Source organism: Trichomycterus rosablanca, chromosome 8, assembly GCF_030014385.1.
Source record: "Trichomycterus rosablanca isolate fTriRos1 chromosome 8, fTriRos1.hap1, whole genome shotgun sequence".
Lineage (NCBI taxonomy): Eukaryota > Metazoa > Chordata > Actinopteri > Siluriformes > Trichomycteridae > Trichomycterus > Trichomycterus rosablanca.
This window is the reverse complement of record NC_085995.1, coordinates 37,829,831-37,841,862: the sequence shown is the minus strand read 5'-3', so window position 1 is coordinate 37,841,862 and position 12,032 is coordinate 37,829,831. Positions and strand designations below refer to the sequence as shown.

Genomic DNA, 12,032 nt, shown 5'->3' with positions numbered 1-12,032 from the left:
ATTTATGTTGGATAGATGAAATGTAACGACTGTATTATTGTTTTAGTAAAATTACTGCATCAATTCATTTGCTTTTGTTAACATGTCAGCTGTAAAATTCATCCAAGCTAAACCTTAAAAATATTAATTATATAGTTTATATACAAGGGTGGCACGGTGGCTAAGTGGGTAGCACTATCGCCTCACAGCAAGAAGGTCCTGGGTTCGATCCCCAGGCGGGGCGGTCCGGGTCCTTTCTGTGTGGAGTTTGCATGTTCTCCCCGTGTCTGCATGGGTTTTCTCACACAGTCCAAAAACATGCAATCAGGTTAATTAGAGAGACTGAATTGCCCTATAGGTGTGTGTGTGTGTGTGTGTGTGTGTGTGTGTGTGTATGTGTGTCTGCCCTGCGATGGACTGCCGCCCTGTCCAGGGTGTTACTGTGTGCCTTGCGCCCATTGAAAAGCTGGGATAGGCTCCAGCACCCCCCTGTGACCCTGATTGGATAAGTGGTTCAGAAAGTGAGTGAGTGAGTTTTTATACAGATGTGTATTAAAGTAATTACCCCAGGACACACTGTAGCTGACATCTCAAGCTTGTGAGTTCAAATCTCGGCTCAGTAGGTAATTGGCTGGTTAATGTATCTAGTTTCAGTGGAGGACCTGTGGAAGACTCCTCTCACCATAGAAGATCTGATATGCTACAGTTACCAGGTGGCACGAGGGATGGAGTTCCTGGCATCTCGTAAGGTAAACAACAACCTGCTGCTTTTGTCCTTCATACAAATAGCACATTTTTACCTTTCACCAGACCAATGGTGCTGATGCTATATGAGTAGTTGCAGATTCTACAGATCTAATATTCCCCAATCTTTGAGCTCTGAATTATTTAGAGGTTCACACCCAGGGCAGCATTTCCACTTTTTATAATAACAAAGTACACGTGTAGCATACCAAGCTCACTGGTGAAATGGGTACTATTGGGGTGGTATAAAAATAAGGTATTACTGTATTTCCAATTTGCATATCATGTATATTCACAGATCACTGCACTCTTCATAAAGTTAAAGGAGAAGAACCGTTCTCAGGATATTTAAATAATCTTTAAGGCATTAAAATACATAAATGTATGAATCATTCATCACAGATTGTTGTGCTGTATAGCTAAAATGTCATGTCCAATGTCCACACAATCACAGAATATAAAGATGTAATCATGACCGTACAGAACTAATATTTATATCCTGTCCTGACAGTGCATCCACCGAGATCTGGCCGCCAGAAACATCCTGCTGTCGGAGAATAACGTGGTGAAGATCTGTGATTTCGGACTGGCTCGTGACATCTACAAGGACCCAGATTATGTCCGGAAAGGGAATGTAAGCAGTGACAATGACGATTCATTATAATAACCCTCTTAACAAGTGGATGAAAAGAAATAATAAAGGGTAGAGTATAGAAATATAAATATTTATCTACATACTTTTTCAACCACCTTTCACCCTGTTCTTTAATGGTCAGGACCCCCACAGGACCACCACAGAGCAGGTATTATTTGGGTGGTGGATCATTCTCAGCACTGCAGTGATACTGACATGGTGGTGGTGTGTTAGTGTGTGTTGTGCTGGTATGAGTGGATCAGACACAGCAGCGCTGCTGGAGTTTTTAAATACTGTGTCCACTTACTGTCCACTCTATTAGACACTCCTAGCTAGTTGGTCCACCTTGTAGATGTAAAGTCAGAGACGATCGCTCATCTATTGCTGCTGTTTGAGTCAGTCATCATCTAGACCTTCATCAGTGGTTACAGGGCGCTGTTGGCTGGATATATTTTTGGTTGGTGGACTATTCTCAGTCCAGCAGTGACAGTGAGGTGAACTCCAGCAGCGCTGCTGTGTCTGATCCACTCATACCAGCACAACACACACTAACACACCACCACCATGTCAGTGTCACTGCAGTACTGAGAATCATCCACCACCCAAATAATACCTGCTCTGTGGTGGTCCTGTGGGGGTCCTGACCATTGAAGAACAGCATGAAAGGGGGCTAACAAAGCATGCAGAGAAACATATGGACTACAGTCAGTAATTGTAGAACTACAAAGTGCTTCTATATGGTAAGTGGAGCTGATAAAATGGACAGTGTGTAGAAACAAGGAGGTGGGTTTTAATGTTATGGCTGATCAGTGTATACTGTTTCGATCATTTTAGGAGTTTGGTCATTAGTAGTTGTTATTTATTACAAAAGATTACATTTTTTTTGTAATAAAAATTATACAATATATGTAATGTGTGGCATTTGGTTTTAATATGGTTAATTCATTGCAGAAATGCAGTCCACCACAAGTGACTTTTTGCAAATAATAATAAAATGTTGCAATTTAGTAATAAAGTGAGCACAAATCACCAGAAAGTGGTGATAACATTTAAAAATAAAAATGAAATAAAAATGCAAGTCAAAAGTATAAACTAGTATAAACTAGAGGACTCTCCAAGACAAGTTCACTCTTTAATAAAAGGAACACATTTTTCTACTTTCAGCCGCTACAATTTTTTTTTCATTGTTGTTGTTGTTGTTAATTTATAAGAATATGTGATTAAACTTGGTGTAATGTGTGTTTGCTTTTGCAGGCCAGATTGCCTCTGAAGTGGATGGCACCTGAGAGCATCTTTGATAAAGTCTACACCAGTCAGAGTGACGTCTGGTCATTCGGTGTGCTGCTGTGGGAGATCTTCTCATTAGGTAGGATGAATGTTTCAAGTGTTCTTGTTCTTTTCTCATTTTCTACACTGGACCTGGGTGCTGTGATCCGAATAACAAGATTAATGAGTTTTGTTTGATTCTTATTAAAACTTAGCTTTCGATTCCAGTGGATGCACTGTTTTTATTTTTGTCATTCAATTCAAGAGGGATGTTGCAATATAGACGTTATTTCATCATTTTGTGAGCATTTTAATAAAACACTGTAAGTGTTGACAGCTCTGTTTCTCCTCCTCAGGTGCTTCACCTTACCCCGGCATCCAAATCGATGAGGACTTCTGTAAAAGGCTAAAAGAGGGCACCAGGATGAGATCTCCAGAAACGGCATCTCCAGAAATGTGAGCATTTTAATGTCAGAGTTAAGAGGCAGTGTAATTGCAAAGAATTAAAAAATTATATATTTTTTCCTAATACAGTTTTATTAAGATAGAAATGTCTGTATTTCTTCCCCAGAATCCCCTTTTAATAATAAATCAAGCACCTCGTAGTCTATGCAATGACATTAATCACTGCTCCAGATTTCTCAGCAGTATTGTTGTTTTTAATATTTAATGTATTTATAATTAAGCTCATATTTTGAAAAGTGTGTGAATTCATCATGTAGTCAAAGATACAGCCGTATGTAAACTTTTGAACTCAGCTTTACATTTCCTCTGTTGTTGGCAGATATGGGATTATGCTGGCGTGTTGGCAGGGGGAACCCAAAGAAAGACCCACATTTCCTTCACTGGTAGAGATACTGGGAGATCTTCTACAGGACAGCTTACCAGTAAGAGACACTATATCCTTAATTTTGATTTCTACAAGGCCTTTTATTTTCATATTTACAGTGTTAACATTATATAACATAATAATATAATACAATACTTGATGTATAAATTAACTAAGGGCTGAATGAACATGCTGCAGGTGCCGAGCACATGAAATAGTTTTTTATATATAATTTTTGGCTGCTCCCTTATTAGGGGTCGCCACAGATGCTCATACTGGTTTTATGGGATTGGGACTGGTACTGAGAGCACACTGACAAATGTGCCTTCCGATGGCTAGACTGGTCAGCTCAGACATAGCCAATCATGTCTGTGTAGATGCATGATCGGCCGATAGCACTGCTGAGATTTAAACCCTGGATCTCAGCAGTAGTGGGCTAACATGTTCTACCGCTGTGACACCTGAGCGTCAAATAGCTGTAGTCTAGGGCAGCTGTAGCCTAGGGCAGCTGTAGCCTAGTGGTTAAGGTGCTGGTCCAGTAATCAGAAGGTTGCCGGTTCAAGCCTCATCACTGCCAGGTTGCCACTGTTGTATCCTTGAGCAAGGCCCTTAACCCTCAATTGCTTAGATAATATACTGCCACAGGATATAAAGTGTATGCAGAAATTGTAAAATAGTTTTTTATAATAATAATAATAATAAACCATTTTATTTGTATATTTATTTATTTATTGTTAGGATATCCCCTTCAATGTGTCTCAGAGTTCAGAGGATGACGGATTTTCTCAGGCCTCCTCCAGACCTCCATCAGAGGAGGAGTTACGACTAGCCTGCAACACACTACCCACCAGGTACTGCCCACATCAACACAGCTGATCTCTTCTCATGCAGTGTATGATAATCTTCCTCTGGTGCTTCATCAGTGAAGGCTTCTGACCACAGGACCGTCACTTACTCAGCAGTGACACTGAGGCTGTGCTTCTCAAACTGTGTCCCTCTGGTGGTATTCAAGGAAATATACTAACAAATTAAGGAAATTAAAAAATGGAATAAAACTTAGATAGCAGGGGTGGCTCCCAGGTAGAGCGGTCCGGGTCCTTTCTGTCTGGAGTTTGCATGTTCTCCCTGTGTCTGTGGGTTTCCTCCGGGAGCTCCGGTTTCCCTCCCACAGTCCAAAGACGTGCAAGTGAGGTGAATTGAAGACACAAATTTGTCCATGACTGTGTTTGATATTGAACTTGTGAACTGATGAATCCAGTAACTACCTGTTCTGTCATGAATGTGAAGTGTAAAACATAATTTTAAAATCCTAATAAATAAATAAATAAGCTTAGGTAGCTTAAATGATGAACGGCTCAAAAATCTTACAATTGTGGCTCCAAACAGGAATGATTTGAAACAGAGAGGAGGAGGAGGACTATATTTCCAGCTCAGTAGAAACTGAGGTGAACAACATTAATGGTGAACCCAGCACAAGTGTTCCTAATAAAGTGGACTGTGCTGTGCTTTATAGCATATTATTTATAGGCGATAGGGGACTGTGGTAGCCCAGTGGGTAGAGCTTTGTGCTATTAATTGGAAGAGTGTCGGTTCAGATCTAGGCTCTGTTGGGTCCTTGAGCAAGGCCCTTTACCCGGTGTGCTCCCGGAGTGCCTGGAGCTGGGATGTGTGGAAAAAGAATTTCATTCATTTGGTGGTGGTATATAAAGCTTTAAAGTGTTATTTGACAGACTACAGCAAGTGGTTTCTTTGTGAGCAAATTAATAGGGCTAGTTTGACTACAATCATTACAAAGTACATTACATTTAATATCATAACTGTTCCACCTACAAAAAATTTATTTATTAAGAATTGTCATCAGCAAAAAATGTTTGTGGTTGAGCTCGTAGCCACTGATGCGCCACTGCTTTCACATCATCATCACATGAAAATCTTCTTCCCCTTAAAGCTTCTTTGAGAGTCCAAAAAGTTGGAAATCAGATGGAGCTAAATCTGGACTATAAGCATCTCTCAGTCTCTCAGACACGACCAGTTACCACTCCTCCTCTCACCCCCACCGTTTATAACCAAAATATAAAAGTGCTGAAACTTTTTGAAGATTCCTCGTAGTTACTTTTCCTGAGGGGATCAATAAAGGCACCACATAAGGGTGTGGGTTCAAATCCCACTTCAGGCAAATACTTCGGAAATGCTAACTTAGTAGCTTCTAAACAAGCTGGTATACGCCACAAAAAGAATCTGACGGTACTGTACTGTATCAGTAGATATAATATAAAGGCATTCTTCTTCACCAATCACCACTATGTGTAAGTGAATGAATGAATGAATGAATGAATAAATAAGTGAAATAGAAAATGACCAGTTGTTTGACCTGATGTTTCCTGTGTTGTCTTCATTCATTTTCTCTCATCTTAATGATGGAACTTGGAAACTTAAATGTGGTGGTACTCATTGCACCATTGCACTAAGGTGTTTTTAATGTGCCAGCCTGATCACCCACAAAATCATTTCTACAAACTACAAATCACCAGAGTATGTAGAATTTGTATTTAATATTTCTCCAATGCCGTGATTCTTTTCTAGATATTACAACTGCGTTCCGTTCTCGGGGTGTGTGATGGTGAGCCCATCCAAATCCTGTCACTCCAGAGTGAAGACGTTTGAAGAGCTGCCGATGGAGATCACGTCCCACAAATCACATCATGTAAGGAACTTCTTCAGCCTCCTAAATGAATGTTCTTGTAAGAAACATAAAAAGTGGCATGTTCTCTGTGTCCTAATGCAACTTTTTCTCAAGTACCCCACATGTTGTTCATGATTTTTACTGCAACCCAGGCAACACTAACAATGCATCAATACTAAACACAAAACGAAAAATGCTTAATTATTAAAAATAGTGGCATATCTGGTCCCACTGTGGTAACGTAAAGCTCCCACAAGGTGGCGTGCGTGTACAAGTTTATTTCGTTTTTATGTATTTTTTTTTAAATTAGGTTATTTGTTATTATTATTTCTGTGACCCAGTTTTTTACATACATGAGAGATCATTATTGGCACCACATAAGGGTGTGGGTTCAAATCCCACTTCAGGCAAATACTTCGGAAATGCTAACTTAGTAGCTTCTAAACAAGCTGGTATACGCCACAAAAATAATCTGACTGTACTGTACTGTATCTGTAGATATAATATAAAGGCATTCTTCTTCACCAATCACCACTATGTGTGAGTGAATGAATAATTGAATGAATGAATGAATAAATAAGTGAAATAGAAAATGACCAGTTGTTTGACCTAATGTTTCCTGTGTTGTTCATTCATTTTCATTAACCGTTGTACCCTGGTCAGGGTCCCACTGGGTCTGGTTGCAAACAGAAAATAGTGAAGCACTGGCCGCAAGGCATGAATACCCTGAACAGGGCGCCAATCCATCACATGTCTTCAGTCATATCACCCAAGAAGGATGGGGGTCCCTGCTGAGTCTGGTTCCTCTCAAGGTTTCTTCCTGTAACTTTAAGGGAGTTTTTCCTCACCACTGTCACCCTCGGCTTGCTCAACAGGGGTTTTTGGTCTGTAGGTCCTTGATTCTGTAAAGTTGCTTTGAGACAATGTCCATTGTAAAAAGCGCAATATAAATAAATTTGACTTGACAACCAATCATGTCTGTGTAGACTCCCTTCTGATCCAAAGTACTGATAAGATTCAAACCTGGATCTCTGGGCTTGTGGAATAGATGCAACGTCTTCTGTGTTCCAGTGAATAGCTCCCAGTTTATAATTATCTTATCGTGAAATCATTCAGTTATACAGGTCCTTCTCAAAAAATTAGCATATTGTGATAAAGTTCATTATTTTCCATAATGTAATGATAAAAATTAAACTTTCATACATTTTAGATTCATTGCACACCAACTGAAATATTTCAGGTCTTTTATTGTTTTAATACTGATGATTTTGGCATACAGCTCATGAAAACCCAAAATTCCTATCTCAAAAAATTAGCATATTTCATCCGACCAATAAAAGAAAAGTGTTTTTAATACAAAAAAAGTCAACCTTCAAATAATTATGTTCAGTTATGCACTCAATACTTGGTCGGGAATCCTTTTGCAGAAATGACTGCTTCAATGCGGCGTGGCATGGAGGCAATCAGCCTGTGGCACTGCTGAGGTGTTATGGAGGCCCAGGATGCTTCGATAGCGGCCTTAAGCTCATCCAGAGTGTTGGGTCTTGTGTCTCTCAACTTTCTCTTCACAATATCCCACAGATTCTCTATGGGGTTCAGGTCAGGAGAGTTGGCAGGCCAATTGAGCACAGTAATACCATGGTCAGTAAACCATTCACCAGTGGTTTTGGCACTGTGAGCAGGTGCCAGGTCGTGCTGAAAAATGAAATCTTCATCTCCATAAAGCTTTTCAGCAGATGGAAGCACGAAGTGCTCCAAAATCTCCTGATAGCTAGCTGCATTGACCCTGCCCTTGATAAAACACAGTGGACCAACACCAGCAGCTGACATGGCACCCCAGACCATCACTGACTGTGGGTACTTGACACTGGACTTCAGGCATTTTGGCATTTCCTTCTCCCCAGTCTTCCTCCAGACTCTGGCACCTTGATTTCCGAAAACAGTACTTTGGACCACTGAGCAACAGTCCAGTGCTGCTTCTCTGTAGCCCAGGTCAGGCGCTTCTGCCGCTGTTTCTGGTTCAAAAGTGGCTTGACCTGGGGAATGCGGCACCTGTAGCCCATTTCCTGCACACGCCTGTGCATGGTGGCTCTGGATGTTTCTACTCCAGACTCAGTCCACTGCTTCCGCAGGTCCCCCAAGGTCTGGAATCGGCCCTTCTCCACAATCTTCCTCAGGGTCCGGTCACCTCTTCTCGTTGTGCAGCGTTTTCTGCCACACTTTTTCCTTCCCACAGACTTCCCACTGAGGTGCCTTGATACAGCACTCTGGGAACAGCCTATTCGTTCAGAAATTTCTTTCTGTGTCTTACCCTCTTGCTTGAGGGTGTCAATGATGGCCTTCTGGACAGCAGTCAGGTCGGCAGTCTTACCCATGATTGCAGTTTTGAGTAATGAACCAGGCTGGGAGTTTTTAAAAGCCTCAGGAATCTTTTGCAGGTGTTTAGAGTTAATTCGTTGATTCAGATGATTAGGTTAATAGCTCGTTTAGAGAACCTTTTCATGATATGCTAATTTTTTGAGATAGGAATTTTGGGTTTTCATGAGCTGTATGCCAAAATCATCAGTATTAAAACAATAAAAGACCTGAAATATTTCAGTTGGTCTGCAATGAATCTAAAATATATGAAAGTTTAATTTTTATCATTACATTATGGAAAATAATGAACTTTATCACAATATGCTAATTTTTTTAGAAGGACCTGTAATTGTGCTGATGCCTTTTGTTTCACTTTTAAATAAAAACTGATTGATTTGGGTTTCCTGGCTCTTTATTAGACCCTTACTTCCCCATCGCTACACCACACATATATGGTAAAAAATGTATTTCTGTAATAACAGGGTTTTAAGTGTAAACAGAATGTATAACAGTGTGTGTGGTGTTGTACCTGGACAGGACAGTCAGACAGACAGCGGGATGGTTTTGGCCTCGGATGAGCTGGAGAGGTTCGAGCACAAGCACAGAGGAGCCATGAAGTAAGGACTATTTCACAGTGTCCACATACAAATGTAAACCAAATAAGTGTCCGCAGTCAAGCAAGCTTTACATTGCCACTGGCTTGTGGGCTGCAGTGCAAAAAAGAAGCTTCTGTTCTAGAATCAGCACGTTGATGTTTGAAGTTCAAAGTTATTTACTAATTGTATGGATAAAGTAAAGCAGGAGAAATTGCTTCTTCTTTGCAAAGCTGTAAGCTCAGGATGATGTAAAGCTTGCTTGACTGTGAACAGTGCACATGTTTCAGACCTGTTTTTTTTTTGTGGTTCTTTCATTACAACTGACCATCTACAGTATACACCTTTCCTCTCAGTATAAGCTGATAGTTTGTTCTCTTCTTTGACTCCGGCAACATTTGTATCATGTGGGCCGTTCCACCAAATCGGTGCCATTTCCGTCCCCAGTATATTATTTGTATAAATGTTTATGCAAATTAACTTTAAAATACTGTTTTTAATTGAGCAAAGTGTCCTGCACATATTTAATTGCTAATTTAGGATAAACAAATTTAAAATGGTAATAAAAACTCCCTATAACACTGAAACATAGTATTTTTTATGTCCCTACTCTCTAACACGTCACTTTACAATTCAGAAATCCTTTTTTCCTGCAGTGTTTGGTGACTCCAGATCCCATCTATGGTTTTAATATTTATTTCCGATAAGAAATGTATAATAATGTGGTTCAAATCTATGTTTTAATCACGTCCCCAGGTTTTCACTCAGTCCTGTTACCCTCACATATTGGGCTAAGTGGGTAGCACTGTCGCCTCACAGCAAGAAGGTCCTGGGTTCGATCCCCAGGCGGGGAGGTCCGGGTCCTTTCTGTGTGAAGTTTGCATGTTCTCCCCGTGTCTGCGTGGGTTTACTCCAGGTGCTCCGATTTCCTCCCACAGTCCAAAGACGTGCAAGTGAGGTGAATTGGAGATACAAAATTGTCCATGACTGAACTGATTAATCTTGTGTAATGAGTAACTACCGTTCCTGTCATGAATGTAACCAAAAGTGTAAAGCATGACGTTAAAATCCTAATAAACAAACAAACCCTCACATTCATCCTTCTGAAAAATGTAGAAATATTTCCATCAATCAGGTCACATTTTGAACAGAAATGTACATTATCTGTATCTACTGAAAGTCATGGGAAGAGCATTAGTAGGTTCTCCCTTTTCTCCCCTGTATGTTTGATAATACTGTAACTCTGACAAATCTCGAGACTGTGCCCGGTGTTCTTGTTCTTTTAGCATGTTCTCCATGCTGCTATATTTCATGTATTTACTAATTCTATGTTAAAACTCAGTCCTGTTAGTCATATACAGCTCATCTTCCACTTAGAAACCTTGTAGATATTAAACAAAGGTGTCTGAGATTTGACCAAAACACATTCTGAGTAGTTAGGTGTGGACTTGGTGGACTGGCCCATACAATTTGTAATGGTTGTAGTCAAACTAGCCCTATTTATTTGTACACAAAGTATCCACAATCTATAGTTCGTTAAATAACATTTAACCACGTTATATACCTCAACCAAATAAACAGTCAACAATTTTTCCTACAGTATGGCGGTGGGTACCAGCACAGAGCGTCTGATCGGTGGCTCAAGTCAGAACCTCAGCATGATCAGACATCGGCCTCCTTTCTTCACCCAGCTCAGCGCGGGTCAGACCTTCTACAACAACGAGTACGGTCAGTTAGCTGAGGAGAGCATGGGCGAGTTCTTCTCCACGCCGGAGCTGACTGTACTCGAGGGGTCCTGCCCTGCAACCTCCAACCTGTAACAGCACCTGAACTAACCAAACTGAACTGATCTGCCCCCTCTCTGTCCCCTGTATGTTCTCTCTGCTGCCACTGGGTGGCACCATTATCATAAAATATATTTTAACTGCCTGTTTCATGTAACTGAATCGTTGTTAGCATATTTTGTACAAAAAATGAAAAATAAAGCAATTTATCTTCTTTAAAACTGGTGGAATCGTTCAGGATACTGGTCAAGAGCAAATCAAGGTTCAGTGGTTGGCAGAAGCTGGTAAAAACACAACAAAACAACAGATACTAATCAAGTGTACAGTGTATCACAAAAGTGAGTACACCCCTCACATTTCTGCAGATATTTAAGTATATCTTTTCATGGGACAACACTGACAACATGACACTTTGACACAATGAAAAGTAGTCTGTGTGCAGCTTATATAACAGTGTAAATTTATTTTTCCCTCAAAATAACTCAATATACAGCCATTAATGTCTAAACCACCAGCAACAAAAGTGAGTACACCCCTTAGTGAAAGTTCCTGAAGTGTCAATATTTTGTGTGGCCACCATTATTTCCCAGAACTGCCTTAACTCTCCTGGGCATGGAGTTTACCAGAGCTTCACAGGTTGCCACTGGAATGCTTTTCCACTCCTCCATGACGACATCACGGAGCTGGCGGATATTCGAGACTTTGCGCTCCTCCACCTTCCGCTTGAGGATGCCCCAAAGATGTTACATTGGGTTTAGGTCTGGAGACATGCTTGGCCAGTCCATCACCTTTACCCTCAGCCTCTTCAATAAAGCAGTGGTCGTCTTAGAGGTGTGTTTGGGGTCATTATCATGCTGGAACACTGCCCTGCAACCCAGTTTCCGGAGGGAGGGGATCATGCTCTACTTCAGTATTTCACAGTACATATTGGAGTTCATGTGTCCCTCAATGAAATGTAACTCCCCAACACCTGCTGCACTCATGCAGCCCCAGACCATGGCATTCCCACCACCATGCTTGACTGTAGGCATGACACACTTATCTTTGTACTCCTCACCTGATTGCCGCCACACATGCTCGAGATCATCTGAACCAAATAAATTAATCTTGGTCTCATCAGACCATAGGACATGGTTCCAGTAATCCATGTCCTTTGTTGACA

General features: G+C 40.7%; 1 protein-coding gene across 1 annotated transcript in view; it reads left to right on the top strand.

Moving 5' to 3' along the window:
• The window catches only part of flt4 (fms related receptor tyrosine kinase 4), a 68,597-nt gene extending 57,527 nt beyond the window's left edge, over positions 1–11,070 (top strand). Inside the window, exons 22-30 of the mRNA XM_062999671.1 lie at positions 628–728; positions 1,235–1,357; positions 2,612–2,723; positions 2,980–3,079; positions 3,408–3,510; positions 4,191–4,303; positions 6,036–6,156; positions 9,031–9,110; positions 10,687–11,070. Coding sequence (XP_062855741.1) covers positions 628–728; positions 1,235–1,357; positions 2,612–2,723; positions 2,980–3,079; positions 3,408–3,510; positions 4,191–4,303; positions 6,036–6,156; positions 9,031–9,110; positions 10,687–10,906 — 1,073 coding nt within the window. The 3' untranslated portion in view covers positions 10,907–11,070. The remainder of the gene's footprint in view (positions 1–627; positions 729–1,234; positions 1,358–2,611; positions 2,724–2,979; positions 3,080–3,407; positions 3,511–4,190; positions 4,304–6,035; positions 6,157–9,030; positions 9,111–10,686) is intronic.
• The last annotated feature ends 962 nt before the right edge of the window (positions 11,071–12,032 follow it).